The 16162-nt window shown below is 51.7% G+C and overlaps 1 protein-coding gene across 1 annotated transcript in view; it reads right to left on the reverse strand.

The window, feature by feature from the left end:
• SPNS3 (SPNS lysolipid transporter 3, sphingosine-1-phosphate (putative)) overlaps positions 1–16162 on the reverse strand; it is a 43517-nt gene that overhangs the window by 16211 nt on the left and 11144 nt on the right. Inside the window, exons 2-7 of the mRNA XM_053569357.1 lie at positions 15919–16055; positions 15219–15370; positions 14483–14549; positions 13368–13516; positions 12521–12673; positions 8330–8519 (exon numbers count right to left, since the gene is read on the reverse strand). Coding sequence (XP_053425332.1) covers positions 8330–8519; positions 12521–12673; positions 13368–13516; positions 14483–14549; positions 15219–15370; positions 15919–15984 — 777 coding nt within the window. The 5' untranslated portion in view covers positions 15985–16055. The remainder of the gene's footprint in view (positions 1–8329; positions 8520–12520; positions 12674–13367; positions 13517–14482; positions 14550–15218; positions 15371–15918; positions 16056–16162) is intronic.

Below are 16162 nucleotides of genomic sequence, written 5' to 3' on the forward strand. Positions count from 1 at the left end.
GGTCAGCGATAGTGAAGCCTCTACCTTTGGCTCAGTCCCCCATCTGAGCACAAACCCCTTCTCCTCTGAAGGGCAGCAGCTCTGGGAGGAAGGCCAAGGAAGAGGTTGTGAGCCAAGACCTGCTGTGTATGTGTCTGGACCCTAATTAACAGCCGGGAAGTCCACTTCCCTTGCCAAGAGGACTGGAAAGATGGAAGAGAAAGATGGAACCCTCTGCACCTGCAGGTGGCCACAGGGCTTGGGCTCCCCCAGGGAAGGCCCCAGAGCAGACTTTATATGCACAGAAAACCTCTTTTCTTTGAAATAGGCAGCATGATTTGGCCCCTATTTCAGGAAATCTGGGAGCAAACATGCTGTGCCGCCAAAAGCCCCTTCTTCCCACATGGTGCAGTTACAGCCACAAAAGCAGCAGGAGAAAAGTCGTGCTCAGCCATAGACACACGTGTGCACACACAGCCCACGCAATTATCCACAGGCCCTGACACACGTGCATGCACACTCATGCATAGACAAGTATACAAAGCAGCACATACGGACTCACACTTCCACGCCGTTAATATACATGTGCACAAATTAATGTGAATATATGTGTACACACAATATTCGTGTAGCATGAATACACACCTACTCAGAGATGTATACATACAGAAGCACACATATACACACTCATATTCACAGGCCTGAATTCATTCACACTTGGATGTATGCACACACATGCCACCTTCCCCTGGGCCCTTCCCAAGAACAGCATGGGGCCTATCTCCCAGGACTTGCTCCTTCAACAGCAGAGATAGTACAAGAAAGTCTTTGGTTCCTGCAACCTGAGAAGTGAACTGATGGATGGATGGGTAGTTGGGTGGATGGAAGAGGATAAATTGACTCATCCTATCTAGAAGCCCAAAAAAAGAAAAAGAAAGAAAAGGTGTCCAAAAAGCAAATTCCTCAGGCCGCTTTGGACACATTTTCTTTCTTTCTTCCTTCCTTCCTTTTTTTTTTTTTTTTTTTTTGGCCGGGGCTGGGTTTGAACCCACCACCTCTAGCATATGGGACCGGCGTCCTACTCCTTGAGCCACAGGCACCACCCCCTTTTTTTTTTTTTTTTAGACAGTCTCACTCTGTCACCCTGGGAAAAGTGCCATGGTGTCATAGCTCACAGCAACCTCAAACTCCTGGGTTCAAGCAATCCTCCTGCCTCAGCCTCCTGAGTAGTTGAGACTATAGGTGCCTGCCACAACATCCAGGTAGTTTTCCTGTTTGTAGTAGAGACAGGGTCTCACTCTTGCTCAGCCAGATCTCAAACTGGTAAGCTTAAGCAATCCACCCAGTTCGGCCTCCCAGAATGCTAGGATTACAGGTGTGAGCCACCATGCCCAGCCCCCCTGGACACCCTTTTTAATGCTGATCCCTTAGTTCTCAAAACCTAATGACATTCATCATGGTAGACTGCATCTAATTCCCACCCACTGAAGTTTTAGGGATGATGCCATGTCCCTTGGACTTCAGAATCCTGTATCCAATTGTCTGCTAACACCTCCACTTGGATATCAACCTCCCCCATAAACTGAGAATGTACAAAACCAAGCTCTTGACCTTCCACCCAAACACCCACGGCTCTTGTTCACTTTCCTATCTCAGTTAACAGCCTCTCCCTCCTTCTACCTGCTCAGGCTAGTATCTTAGAACTCATCTCTGACTCTTCTTTCTCTCATAGTCTACTTCGAACCCATCAGGAAATTCTGATTGCTGTACTTTCAAAATATATCTGTAATCCAACCACTTCTCACCACCTCCCCTGCAGCCACTCTGGTCCAAGCCACATCCCCTCATCTCTACCTGTTTTTGAGCAACAGCCTCCTAACTCTTCTGTCTTTCCACCAGCGTTCTAACAACAGCCTCTGCCTCTGCACTTGCCCCCAAGCCTATTCCCAAGAGAGCAGCCAGAGTGATTCTATTAAGCAGAAGCCAGTAACAGAAAAACAATTGAGAAAAATCAATGAAACCAAAAATTTGTTCTTTGAAAAGATCAGCAAAGGCCAGGTGTGGTGGTTCACACCTCTAATCCTAGCACGTAGGAGGCTGAGACTGGTGGATTGGTTGGGTTCAGGAGTGCAGGACCAGCCTAAGCGAGAGTGAGACCCCTATTTTTCTATACTAAAAATAGAAAAACTAGCTGGGCAGGCGCCTGTAGTCCCAGCTACCTGGGATGCTGAGCAAGGGGATCACTTGAGCCCAAGAGTTTGAGGTTGCTGTGAGCTATGACACCACAGCACTCTACTGAGGGCAATAGACTAAGACAGTCTTAAAAAAAAAAAAAAAAAATCAGGGCTCTGCACCTGTAGCTCAGCAGCTAGGGTGCCAGCCACATACACATACACTGGCGGGTTTGAACCTGGCCCGGGCCTGCCAAAGAACAATGACAACTACAACAAAAAAATAGCCGGGTGTTGTGCAGGTACCTATAGTCCCAGCTGCTTGGAAGGCTGAGGCAAGAGAATCACTTAAGCCCAAGAGTTTGAGTTGCTGTGAGCTGTGACGCTACAGCACTCTACTGAGGGTGACATAGTGAGAAGCTGTCTCAAAAAAAAAATCAGCAAAATTAATAAATCTTTAGTTAAAATTACCAAGAAAAATTGACTCAATGGCCTCACAGAAATTAAAAGGATTATAGGAAATACTATAAACCACTCTGTGCCAACATATTAGGTGAACCTAAACTAAATGTACAAATTCTTAGGCAGAAACTACCGAAGCTGACTTGAGAAGAAATAGAAAATCTGAATTGACCTATAACAAGTAAATATTGAGTTAAGAATCAAAAAACTTACCACAAACAAAAGCCCCAAAGCAGATGGCTTCACTGGTGAACTCTACCAAACATTTAAAGAGGAATTAACAAATTCTTCATAAACTCTTCCTGAAAACAGAAGAGGAAAGAACACTTGCCAACTTATTCTCAGGCCATTACCTCGGCACCAAAACCACACTAAGTCACCATAAGAAAGCTGAGGACCAATATCCCCTGAGAATATAAATGCAAAAATACTTAACAAAACAGTACCAAGTCAAATCCAGCAAAATCATCACCAAGGGAGAATAGAACCCAGGAATGCAAGGTTGGTTAAACAAAAATATAAACCAATGCAACACATACACTAATGCAATAAAGGACACCACCATGATCATCTCAATAGACACAGAATACAAAATCCAGGTCTCCTATTTCTTAGAACAAAATCCTACCTCATTCCCAGTAAATGCCAATTCCACCCAGTGCCCCCAAGGCTCTCCATGATCTAGCACCCATCATCTCCGTCCTCAACTCCCGCTCTTCCTTCTCTCTCTCTGCACTAACCAGATGGCCTCCTCACTGTTTTTTAAACCCACGTGGTACACTCCCAACTCCAGGTCTTTATATTTGCTGTTCCCTCTAACTGAAACCCTGTTCCCCTAACTATCCACAGAATTCACTCCTTTGCCCCCAACAAGTCCTTATTCAATATTGGCCACACTACATAAAATTGCAGTTCTCTCTCCCCAACATTCACACACTCTCTATTTCCCCTCCCCACTCTACTTTTCTCCTAAGCATTTTTCTTGTTTTTGAGACAGAGCCTCAAGCTGTCGCCCTGGGTAGAGTGCTGTGGCATCACAGCTCACAGCAACCTCCAACTCCTGGGCTCAAGCGATTCTCCTGCCTCAGCCTCCCAAGTAGCTGGGACTACAGGCACCCACCACAACACCTGGCTATTTTTTGGTTGTAGTTGTCATTGTTTTTTGGCAGGCCCAGGCTAGATTTGAACCCACCAGCTCTGGTGTATGTGGCTGGTGCCTTAGCTGCTTGAGCTACAGGTGTCAAGCCCTTTTTTTTTTTTGCAGTTTTTGGCCGGGGTGGGTTTGAACCTGCCACCTCCAGCATATGGGGCCAGCGCCCTACTCCTTTGAACCACAGGCACTGCCTTGTTGGGTTTTTTTGGTGTTTTGTTTTCTTTTGTTTTGTTTTGAGAAAGAGTCTCACTATGTCACCCTCAGTAGAGTGCCATGGCATCATAGCTCCCAGCAACCTCAAACTCTTGGGCTTAAGTGAGTCTCTCGCCTCAGCCTCCCAAGTAGCTGGGACTACAGGTGCCTGGCACAACATCCAGCTGGTTTTGTTGTTATTGTTGTTGTTGTTTTTAACAGGCCCCAGTCGGGTTCTAACCCACCAGCCCTGGTACACTTGGCCGGCACTCTAACCACTGAGTACAGGCGCTGAGCCCTGAGCAATTATTACTATCTAAAATACTGTGGGCCAGGCACAGTGGCTCACGCCTGTAATCCTAGCACTCTGGGAGGCAGAGGCAAGCGAATTGCACGAGTTCGCAGGTTCCAGATCAGCCTAAGTAAGTGCAAGACCCTGTCTCTAAAAAAAATAGCTGGGCGTTGTGGCGGGCGCCTGTAGTCCCAGCTACTCGGGAGGCTGAGGCAAGAGAATTGCTTGAGCCCACGAGTTTGAGGTTGCTGTGAGCAATGACGCTCTGGCACACCACCTAGGGTGACAAAGTGAGACTCTGTCTAAAATAAAATAAAATTAAATTAAATTAAATATTGTGAATTTTATTTATCTATATTGTTTGTTGTCTGACTCCCCCATCTAGAACATAAGTTCCCTAAAGACAGAAATATTTGGTCTGTTTTCTTCAATGCTGTATCTGTAGCCTTTAAACTAGCTTGGCAATTAATTGGCAATAAATGTTTGTTGAATAAACCAAAGAATGCAGATAACTTGTCACTGGACACTTCACTCAGCAAGTAATGATTCGCAGCACCCCATCCCCATGGGCCTGACACTGTACTGCAGGCTGGAGCATTGAGTAAGACTGCGACCAGACCAGGTCCTGCTAAAACTCACAGGCCAGGAGAGGAGTCCAGACCATAAATAACCGGGACTTGAGGAATCAGCGCTAGGGAGCGTGAAGGTTGTGAGGGAGAGGGGCCAGGCCCAGCACTCCGGGAGGGCTCTGCTGAGAGACTGTGTCAACCTGGCCCTTGAAGGCCCAGAAGGAGTTGGGCGTTTGGAGAAGGAGGTAGAGGTGGTGGAAAAGAAGGAGGGAAAAGCACAGGACATTTCCAAGGAATGAGAGGAGACTGTTATGGGGTAAGGCTCCTGAGGTTATCAGGGCAGTTTGCAAGGGGCTTTGCATGCCAGGATGAGGAGCTGGACCTAGTTCCAGAAGCACCAGCGAGTCACACAAGACTTTTGAGCAGGGGAAGGTTAGCGGTATCAGAAGCTCACTCTGGCAGTGTGCAAAGAACAGATTGTGGTAGGTGAGCAGGGAGGCAAGGAGGCCGGGAAGGTGGCTCCAGGGACAGTCCTAGAGAAGACAGCAGGGCACGAGCCAGGGAAGGGCAGTGGGGTGGGGAGGAGAGGGTAGATCTAGGAGATGTTAGGGCTTTATGACTAATGGAGGTGTGGGGAGAGAAGCTGGAGCCTAAATCTCAGATCAGAACATCCAGTGGGTGCCATCGGATGCCAGGGCAGGGCAGAGGGGTGGGGAGGAAAGGGTAGATCTGGGAGATGTTAGGGCTTTATGACTGATGGTGGGTGGGGAGGAGAAGTTGGAGTCTAAATCACAGGTCGGAACATCCAATGGATCACAGAGGCACAGACAGAGCCATGGGGATGGGGTAAGACCTGTACCACCTGTTAAGGGCTGGAGTTCTGCCCCCAGGGCTCAGCATGCTGGGCACCATGCCAGGCCCAGCAGGGTCTCAGCAACAGAGCATGAACATATCTTGACCCTGCCTGCTGTCCTGCACCTTCTAGCCTCCCAGCCTTGGGGGAGGCCCAGAAAAGAGTTTCTCAAGCTGGTTTTGTCAGCCAAGACACAATGTCATTTCTAGATGAGCCTTCCAGCTCTGGAGATGCGCCAGGCTGCAGGGTGGGGAAGGGCAGCTGTGTCCCCGAAACACAGCCAAGGAACGGCTTCCCAGAGCCAACCAAAGCAGTGGCAGAAGCAGAGCTGGCAGGGGGTCCCCAGCCCCAGCCAGCTGGTGCAGGACAGGCCTTTGACGGGGCCTCCATCTGCCTGGGACTCAGCTTCCCTGCAAGGCCAGGCCCCCTCAGCCCTCACCAGCACCCACCAGCCAGAGTGATGGCCCCAGCCACTGTCTGCTCCCTCAGTTGATAGGTATTAAGACATTCATCAGTGCTTGGGTATGACAGGCTCTGTTTCTCTCCCACAGGGGGTGACAAGGATCAATGTGGCACAAAGAACACAGACTTTGGGGTCTTCAGAGCTGAGCTGAAGGTTTATCTGTCCCACTATTTGCCCACTGCTGTCTCAGCCTCATGTTCCAATCTGTCAAGTGGGTTGAGAAAAAAACCTTCTCAACGCATCCCAAGGACAAAACAGGAACACGTGCAGGAGGGAATGACAACAAGACTTTTCTGGTTTCCAGAAATTTCCGCTAAAGCCCAAGGCTGAGGACAGCAGATGAGCAGTGCCCACACCTTGGGAGAGGTTCCAGATACATCTTCAGGACTTGGTGAGAGAGAAGGAACTGTCCTGTGTGGCCACCGCCAGCTTGCATAAAAGAAGCTGGAGAGCCAGGCTGAGGGTATTTAGTAAAAGAATCTCTTCCCTAAGCCGAGTGAGGGTCTTCAGGTGACCCCCAGAGAGAAGGCAGCGTTTGCCAGGAAGGTTGGCCTTTGGCCTTTCTTCATGGCTGGACACCAGCTAAATGCTGACCCTCTTCTACCCGGTGGCCTGAGGGGTATTCACAGAGGGCATCCTCAGGGCACCCAGATGCATGTTGTCTGGCATTCAGGGAGCGTGGACCCTGAGATCTGAGTCCCTGGGGAAGCCTGAGGGCAGATGGAATAGTCTGAAGGGCAGGGATAAGGAGAGAGGGCAGCTCTGGGAGCCCAGAGGATCAAATGGATACCATGGAGGGGAACCTGACAGTCATGAGAAGGAGCCCCCAGGACTCCTTACCCGGCAGGAGGGCCCCGTCAGAAAGGCAACCCTCCCATGGAGGAATTGGACAATGCAAAAGCCAAGACCAGAGGCCCCAAAACACCCTCAGAAGCATCTGCCACGTGGAGGGCGTTGACAGCAAAAACAATATAGTATTTGGCCTGTTTCTAGTCATCCTCCCTCATCTGCTCAGCCCCACAGGGGTCAGAATCTCAGGGGGGAAGAGCAGCATCAAGGATGAGGGATAGAAGATGGAACAAGGAGGAAGGAACCCGTCTACAGATCCCTCTCTCCCCAGGGCAGTTTTCTGGTCCTGGAGAGAAGCTTTATTTGGCAGTAGAACCAAAGGTTGGCTTTCCACAGGACCGGCCTTTTAAGTTAACCAGTATGACTGGGAAAGCTGTTAGACCTGGTCACAGGTGGGAAACCCACCCCCGCTGGCAGGAACACAATAAAGCCATTGTTAATTTGCTTTCCAAATCCAGCCTGCTTAATGAGCCCGTGTGCAAGGCAGCCTCGTCTCCAGCAACAGGGGCTGGGGCCTTGGAACTGGGGCAGGAAGTCAAGCACCAGCCCATCTGGCTGCGGCTGGGCTGGAGTCCTCTCCCCAGAAGCAGTGGCCCCTTCCCATCTGGGGAGACAGACAGGGCTGGGTCTGTGGGGAGTCAAGGACCCTGTACACACTTCTTAGCTTCAGAAGCTGACATGGGTTGAGCTGAAATGGGAACATGAATTCTGATGCAGGTATAGGGTGGTCTGGGAAGGCTTTTGGAGGCGGCCTTTGAGCTGGGTCCTGCAGGACAAGGGTTCCAGGAGGTGCAGAAGAGGAAATGATGCCCTTAGTGGAGGGAATGGACACAAGCAGAGGCTGGGAGGTGTGAGTGTCTGTGTCACTGGTGTAACCAGAGTATGAGGTGCGTGAAGGATGTGATGGAATGATTTGGAAAACTTAATATTATCACTCTTGTCACCCTTTAAAGCAGTAATGAATTGGCTATGACCAATTCTGGGCCTCACTTTCCTCAACTGTAAGCTGGGAAGAATTACCCTGTTTCTTCTTGGGCTCACAACATGCCCTGGAAAGAAATGAGTCCCGTTATCTCCAATCAACACATTAACCAGGAGCTGAGAAGCACCCTTTAGAGTCAGAAAGCTTTCTGTTCATATTCCAGTTCTGCCCCTTCCTCACTGTGTGACTCCTGCCAAGTCTCTTGTTTTTTTACTCATCTGTAAAATGGGGCTAACAAGCTCTACTCAGAAGGAGGGATCAGTCGACATAAGCTACGTGAGGACCTGACACCGTGTGAGCCCACATGAACAGGAGTCCCCACCCACACCAGCCCACCTCCCTAGGGGCCCTCACTTTCACTTACATAGGAGGCGGGGAGGGTGGTGGGGGCCAGGATGAGAGCCAGGTAGAGGCAAGGGGCTGTGGCAAGCAGGCTGGAGGCACAGATGAGGGGCTCAGCCCTGGGGTTGATTTTCTTGTACCTCCTTGCAGTCTCTGCTCCCAGGATGACCCCAATGATGCCAGTCACAATGGTCAGCACCCCAAAAATCAGGCTGATGTAGAAGAGCAGAGAAAGGTTGGTCAGCTCGGTAAAGTCAGGGTAGCGCCCTTCATCCTAGGTGTCTAGACCAGCCCGCGGTCTAGCCACCTATCCAGGTACATGATCTGACACCTACAGGCAACATGGCAGTGGGCCCCAGCCTTACCTACCCTTCCTCTGCCCTCCTAACTGATGCTCCTGAGCCTGGGGACCCAGATCAGGAAACGGTGTCTTCCCCTGCCCATCCCCACCCTCTTTCCTGCCTCATCCCGGGAATGCCATGGGTTGTGGCACCCCAGCACCCCAAGCCCTGGCTCACCTCATCCCCAGTGACCTCTACCTCTCGCCAGCCAAACCTGCCCAACTCAGGTATCTTAATTCTAGGGTCCTATTCTGGCCCCACTCTTCTCTCCCAGCCCCAACACTGACAGGAACAGGGGCACAGGAATGCATTTTAGTGAGCTCCTATGATACACTGGCCCCCATCTGAGCCTCGCCCACACACTCCCCCCGGAGCCCCATCTTCCACTCCCTGCCTCTGACACCTCCCAAGCATGGCCTCCTGCCTTCATGCCCTCTCCTCCCTACTTCTAGACCTGCTTCAACACCATGTGGTTTCCCCTTGCACATCTCTCCTTGGAGACCTGCCCCTCTAGACTAGCCTCCACATAGGCCCACCAAGAGTGCTTTCTAAAACACAGACCTGTCCATGTCCCTTCCCACGCCCTGCCTAAAATTCTCCACCAGCTCTCAAAAACCCACCAGACTTGGTTGGTCCTAACTCCATAAAGTGTACGTGGCTCTTCATGATCTGGCTCACTTCAACCCCATGCCCCATCTCTATTCTCTTTCCCCAGACTAATTGCTCTCCCCACCCTGGTCCCCACCTCATGCTTTCATTCCTCCATCTGGAACACTTTTCACCAGTTTTTCTATCTACCAAACTCCTACTCATTCTTCAAGACCCATCCCAAATGTCTCTTCTTTGGGAATGCCTTTCCCTGTTCCCTTGCGGATCTCTTCATTCCCATCAGTTCCCATAGCACTTTCTGTGTCTCTATTATTCGGATCATTATTAGGATCTCTATTATTAGGGTCATTCACCAGCCTGTGAATTCCTGGAGAACAGTCACAGGTTTGGTTCACTATTTTGACCCTAGAGCATTCTGCCGCACAAGAGATGTGTGTTAAGCAAATGAACTCTTTGATCCCTTCCTGAATTCCCAGATGGACAAATTAGGAAGGTGAGGCTGAGGAAGGTTAAGGTCAAGGTTATCTAGTTAGTAAATGACAGAGTCAGGATTTGAATCTACATCTTCATCTTCCTGTTCCATTCTGCAACCCAAGCCTCCTTTTCTTTCTTTTTTTTTTTTTGTAGTTTTTGGCCGGGGCTTGGTTTGAACCCACCACCTCCGGCATATGGGGCCATCGCCCTACCCCTTTGAGCCACAGGTGCTGCCCCCCAAGCCTCCTTTTCAAGGAGCTCAAAGGGATAGCTGGATCTGTGACCAGCGTGAACTCTTGAAAACACAAACCTAACCAGATCTTTTCAGCCCCCAGTGGTTCCCTGTTGTCCTCTGAACAAGCTCCCAGCCAGCACTGATGGCCCGATGGGACTGGCCCTGCTGGCCCATATAACTTCTCCTCTCTTTCCCTCCCTCACTCTACACAAATGCCTGGGAACTCTCTAAACTTCCCTGTGCTTGCCAGATTCCCTGAATCAGCCCAAGAGAATCGCTTGAGCCCAAGAGTTGGAGGTTGCTGTGAGCTATGATGCCATAACACTCAACCCCAGGGCGACTTAGTGAGACTCTGTCTCAAAAACAAAAAGAAAAAACCAAGTGAGCCTTAAATGCAATCACAAGTGTCCTCATTGCATAGAAGCAGAGAGAGATTTGAGACAGACAAGGAGAAGGCGGTGTGACCCTGAGGGCAGAGCCTGGAGTGATGCAGCCAAAGCCTAGGAATGCTAGTAGCCAGCAGAAGCTGGAAGACACAGAAGACTCCCACAGAGCTTCCAGAGGGTATGTTTGATTTTGGCTCACCGAGGGGATTTGGAGCCTCCAAAATTTGAGAAAATAAACTCTTGTTGTTTTAAGCTACCAAGTCTGTGGTGATTTTTTACAGAGGAAACTAACACATGCTCCCAGGTCAGTGTCTCCCATGGGGTCTGTGAAGGGGCTGAGTTAGAGCCATGAGGCTGGAGCTGAGAAAAGGGAAGTGACTTGGCCAGGCGCAATGGCTCACTCCTATAATCCCAGCACTCTGGGAGGCCGAGGCGGGTGGATTGCCTGAGCTTACAGATTCGAGACCAGCCTGAGCCAGAGCAAGACCCCCATCTCTAAAAAAATAGCAAGGCATTGTGGCGGGCACCTGCAGTTCCAGCTACTTGGGAAGCTGAGACAAGAGAATCGCCTGAGCCCAAGAGATAGAGGTTGCTGCGAGCTGTGACTCCATGGCACTCTATCCAGGGCGACAAAGTCAGACTTTGTCTCAAAACAAAAACAAAAAAAGGAAGTGACTTGCCCAGGATTATACAGCCAGTTAAAAAGCGAAGTGGCATCAGGTCTTGTTTTCCCTCCACTTTTTCAAACTGCTGTGGAGCTTCTAGGATCCAGTTGGGTTTTGTTCATCTCTTGTGTGAAAAGAACTATCTTGTTGCACAGCCAAGACAAACATGGTAGTCTCATACGATGCATTCATTTGCAAACTTTCCCTGAGCACCTGCTGTGTGCCAAAAAGCCACTCCCAGCTAGGTGGGGAGACCCTCAGGTCCATTAATAGCAACAGACAGCCTCCAGAGGCAATAAGACGCAGAGCTTCAGAGTACCAGCTTTGGAGTCAGACAGGTTGAATCCTGACTCTGTTATGTGTTCACTGTGTGACCCAGGGCAAGTCACTTAACCTCTCTGATCTTCTATCTCCTCATTTGTAACACAGGAATGACAAGAATACCTTCCACAGAGGGTTCTTCATGTATGAGACTTGGCATAGGGGCTGATCGGTAAAAAAAGCTTAACACGTAATGATGAGAAGGGAAGAAGGAAGGAGCCCATAGTGGGCTCCTTCTCCTGCTAGTGCTTTTTAGACCCCTAAAACACACCTGGGCCAAAAGACACACACAGTGAGAAGCCAGGGACATTCTGGAAATCACACAAAGCTCTCTCTGGGCATCAGGGAGTCAAGTAGAGGCAAGAAAAGAGAGGAAGGAGGACCGGGTAGACAGGGTGTGGCCAGAAGAGAACCCTGGGCAACTCCCAGGAGCCCATCAGGGCAAGGTCAGAGAAGAGGGGACTGCAGAGGACTAAAAAGTGGCAGCCACAGGGGAGGAGGCCAGAGGGCTCCAAGACTAGGAGGAGAAAAATAAGGGGAGGGTTAAAAGAGGATCTTGACTTAACATCAGTAGGTAGCTAGAGTTTGGGGAGAATGGGGTGGAAAGTGGTAGGGACAGAAGCCAAGCATAGCAGGGCAGGAGGCATGGCCAGGCAGGAGGTGGGAGAGGATATCCCCTGAGGGCAGAGTGCCAGCACCTCCCCACCCAGCTAGCAGCTTTCCAGGACACACGGTGTCTCACGGGACCAATGGATGCACACATGAAATCTCGAAACCAGGGACGTGATGAGGCCTCGATTTGCGATTTGTAAAATGGGATGACCTCTCAGAGGACACTAATGGCACCTGCAAAGGACGGTAGCCTGAGACCCCTGATGTCCCACAGGACCCCACAGAAGCCTCACCCTTCCCCCTTCCAGTGCCTTCTGGACCCCTAAAACAGCCCAAGAGTGGGAAGATAGGGAGTCTCTCCCAGAGAGGACAAGGGAGCTGCCCAGGACCACCCAGGGCAGCAGGGGCTCAGTCAGGGCTCCTATCTGCCAGCTGGCTCCTAAGCCCTGCCATCTTCATATAGAACCACGTGCCCCAGGAGGCTGAGTTTCTCAGCTCAGAACCTCAGAACCTCCTCAGCAAGAGTCTCTAAGCTGGCCCAGAGGCCCCCGGCCCCTACAGAGCCCTCACCTGTCCTGGTTGCTGCACGGCTCCTTGAAGCAGGGAAGCTGTAGCCCATGAACTACACGGGCTTCAAATAGAAACTTGGGGATCCAGAACCCCAGGGCTCCAGTGACAAAGGCCATAGCAGTCACTCCCAGGGTTGACCACATAAAACTCCAGCTGCAAGAGAAGGTGCACTGGCTGAAGTTGGAAGAATGTGGAGGCTGAAGGGGCCTATTCGTACCCCATCCCCCCTGCACCACAGGCTCCAGCCTCCCTGACATTTCTGAGACCCCTCCCCACCCAGCCCACCTCTACACCTCTCCTCATGCTGTGACTTCCTCCTTCCTCTCTACAGTACTAAATCTCTCCATCCTGAGGCCTCAGGAAGCTGTCCCTGCCTGCCCCAGCTTCCTTTGAGCCCCTCAACCATCTCACAGCTCTGTAACAAACAGGGTCCTGCCACCCCTGTGCTGCAGTGAACCATGGGGGCTGAGAATAGAGGAGGACACACTCCTGTGAGGTTTGGAGTGGTGAGTGACTAACTCTCAGTATCCTCCCAGCAACCCCGACAGCAGGCAAGGCTGGAAAATTATACCCATTGAATAAACTAGGAAAGTGAGACTCTCAGTCTTGGGGTCATTTAAGGATGAGGCAGTGGCAGAGGCCAGGCTGGAGCTCATACCGCCTGCCTTTCTCTCTGTCCGTATTTCTGTCACGTGGTGAGGGGATGGGGTCTGAGCCCTAAATGGGTGAGGGACATGTCAGGGAAGAACAGGGCATGAACATTGGGACAACCAAGGGGAGGGAGGTCAGTGATGCTGGGGCAGACAGAGGGTCTTCTGTGGGTTGCAGGGGGAGCAGGAGCACTCACTTTCTCCCCAGGTATCTGATGTCCTCATACCAGCTGCTCCGCAGACCCTCCAGGGTCACCTCCCCCTGCTTCTCAGCAGCGCCCCGGGGTGGCTCTGGAACCAGCAGGATGAGCAGGATCAAGGCCACGGCCTCCAGGCAAGGCATGATCTAGGGACAGGAGCACCCAGGAGCTGAGGGTCACATGCTTCCACAACCCAGCGTCAGACTTCCCTGGGCAATTGGGGGGATGACTGCGCACACCACTGCTATTCACCTCTCACCCCTATAGCTTTTCTGGTGAGTGGGATCCCTTCAGGACTTGATTTGATACCCATGTCTGTCCACTATGGGAGGCCTGACTACTGAGTACTTGCTGCCCTGAGAACTGGCCCTTTTCCAGACCCATGCCTCTATCTGCCACACTGTCCTGCCCTAGGTCCTCTCTTTGTGGTCCCCCTGCTCAGCCTCCAAGATGAGGACCTCTCTACCTGCCTTGGGACAGACTCCACACAGCTCAGACCATGAGAAATGCTCATTCAAACCAAGTCACACCTGCCTCCTTGAAGCCTACCCCATGCCCAAGGCCCCAACTCTGGCTTCTGTGGCTTCCAAGGCAGTTCCCTGGCACAGGGACAGCTCTGCAGAGATCTGCACTCCCACAGGACTGATCCATTTATATCTGTGCCCCAGCCAGAGCCAATGACAGCTGCAGCCCCAACCAGGCCCATGAGGTATTTTCCTAGGTGTCCTCGCTCAACGACTGAGTAACCCTAGTTATCAGCCTACTATGTGTCCTGGCCCTGGATAAGGAACTTTCTATCCCCTGTCTCATTAATCTTCAAGCTTCATAGGTAGCATTTGCTACCTCCACTTTACAGATAGGCAAACCAAGGCTCCAAAGAGGAAGATGACTTATTTGAAATCATTTGGCTGATAAACTGAGCAGCCTGTGCGCCCAGGGCCAGAACTTCCATAGTCACCTTTCCATCTGAGGTCCCAAATATCCAAAGCTGCCAATGTCTGGCCACCCCCTGCCAATGTCTGACTATGCCAAGTGGCAAAGGTCACCCAAGGCTGGAAAGTCCCTGCTGGCCCAGGGGGAAAGCAGAGGGAAGAAAAGGAAGCTGGACTCACTCGGAGGGCCCAATACCACTTTCCAGTGAGCTGCATCACGGCCGAGCCCAGCACATAGCCCAGACCACTGCAACAGAGGGGTGAGGGAGAGAGGTCGTGAGTGGCAAGAGAGCCAGCTCCCTGGGGTGGGAGGCTGGGAGGCAGGCCCCGAGGCCAGCCTGACCCAAGGTGCCCCCACTACAGGGAGCTGGCTCTCTGCCCATGAGGCCCAGATGTCCACTGCCCTTGGTCAAGTCACCTCTGGTTCCTGGCCTACCCCCCAGCACCACTCTCTTCCCATATGAAAATACATACCCACCACCCTCATGCCCAAAGTGCAGCCCTGCTTTAGTCAGGCAAGTTCAGGAAACCTGGGTCAGAGCTCAAGGACATGGCTGCAAACCCCACCCTATCCCATCCTGCCTGAGCAGGCCACACTGTCACACTGCTTTTTCTTACTCCTCTGAGAGTATACTAACCCGCAAGAGCCTCCTTCTTACCTCTACTCCTCACCACAGTCCCTTCATTGGCAGTATTGCCCCATTTATAGATGAGGAAACTGAGGCTCAGAACAGTAAACTGACATAGTGAGGAAGGAGCAGTGTTGGGACTCAAACTCTCCTCTCTTAGTTTGACCTCTCCTTGCCCTCACCAGCCCTGCTCTGATTCCTTTGGGAGTCCTCATCCAATATGCCCATATCCTTTGGGAATCAGAGCAGTTTACCACCTGGGGAGGTGGAGCAGGGGTGATACCAACCTTCCAACAGGGATAAAGATGTAGAAGATGGCCAGCACACAGGTGCGTTCGTCCCTTACAAAGAGGTCACCCAAGATGGTGGGTGCGATGGTAGAGTAGCTGGCTGTGCCCGTGCCCACGACTCCCCGGGCCAGGAAGAAGAGCCAGGAATACTAGGCAAGCCGGGCACAAGACCATGGTGAGTTCCAGAAATCACCCACAGGGCAAGGGACCAGAGAATTTGTCAGAAGGGCCAAGGGGACCTCGTGACACAAGCTCACAGAAGACGGAAAAGGGATCAGGGCTATAGACCCCTTCACTAACCTCCCCCTGCAGGTTCCTGAAATCACATGGGTGCCCCCTGCTGGTGCCTACGGCCACCCTGCCCCTTCCTTCTCCTGGGTCTTGCCCTTGCTAACCAGGCCAGTTCCCCAAGACAGTAGCTATTTCCCCCAGCATAGCCAGGCAGAAGTGAGGCTGAGGGCAGCATGAGAGGAAGCCTCCTCTGGTTAAGAAAGTCTAACCGGTTCTGCCCTACCTGGGCTCAGGCCTAGAGGCTGTGCCCTCACCTCCTCTCCCAGCCTGGGGAGTGCAATCCCTGAGCCAGCCAGAGCCAGGGAAGGAGCAGAACCATCCCCATCACGCTCTAACAGGGCTGGATCAGGCAGAAAGCAAGTAGGGGAAGGTCCTCAGGGGCCTGGGCAGACGTGTGGGCACTTACCCTGGAGGAGATGAAGGAGCTGGAGAGGCCAGCCCCTGACCAGAGCAGGATCCCAAAGCTCAGCATGACCTTGCGGCTGTGTCTGTCGCCCAGGTAGCCAAACACTGGTGCAGACAGCAGCAGGCAGCCGATGAAGACTGGAAGAAACACACACAGGGGTGGCCTAGAGCTCCCCTCAACAGTGGGTGGGCACACAGACCAGCAGACCCAGGGAAGGGGCCTGACTCGGAGACCACATGTGGGC

This window comes from Nycticebus coucang, chromosome 18 (genome assembly GCF_027406575.1).
Source record: "Nycticebus coucang isolate mNycCou1 chromosome 18, mNycCou1.pri, whole genome shotgun sequence".
Lineage (NCBI taxonomy): Eukaryota > Metazoa > Chordata > Mammalia > Primates > Lorisidae > Nycticebus > Nycticebus coucang.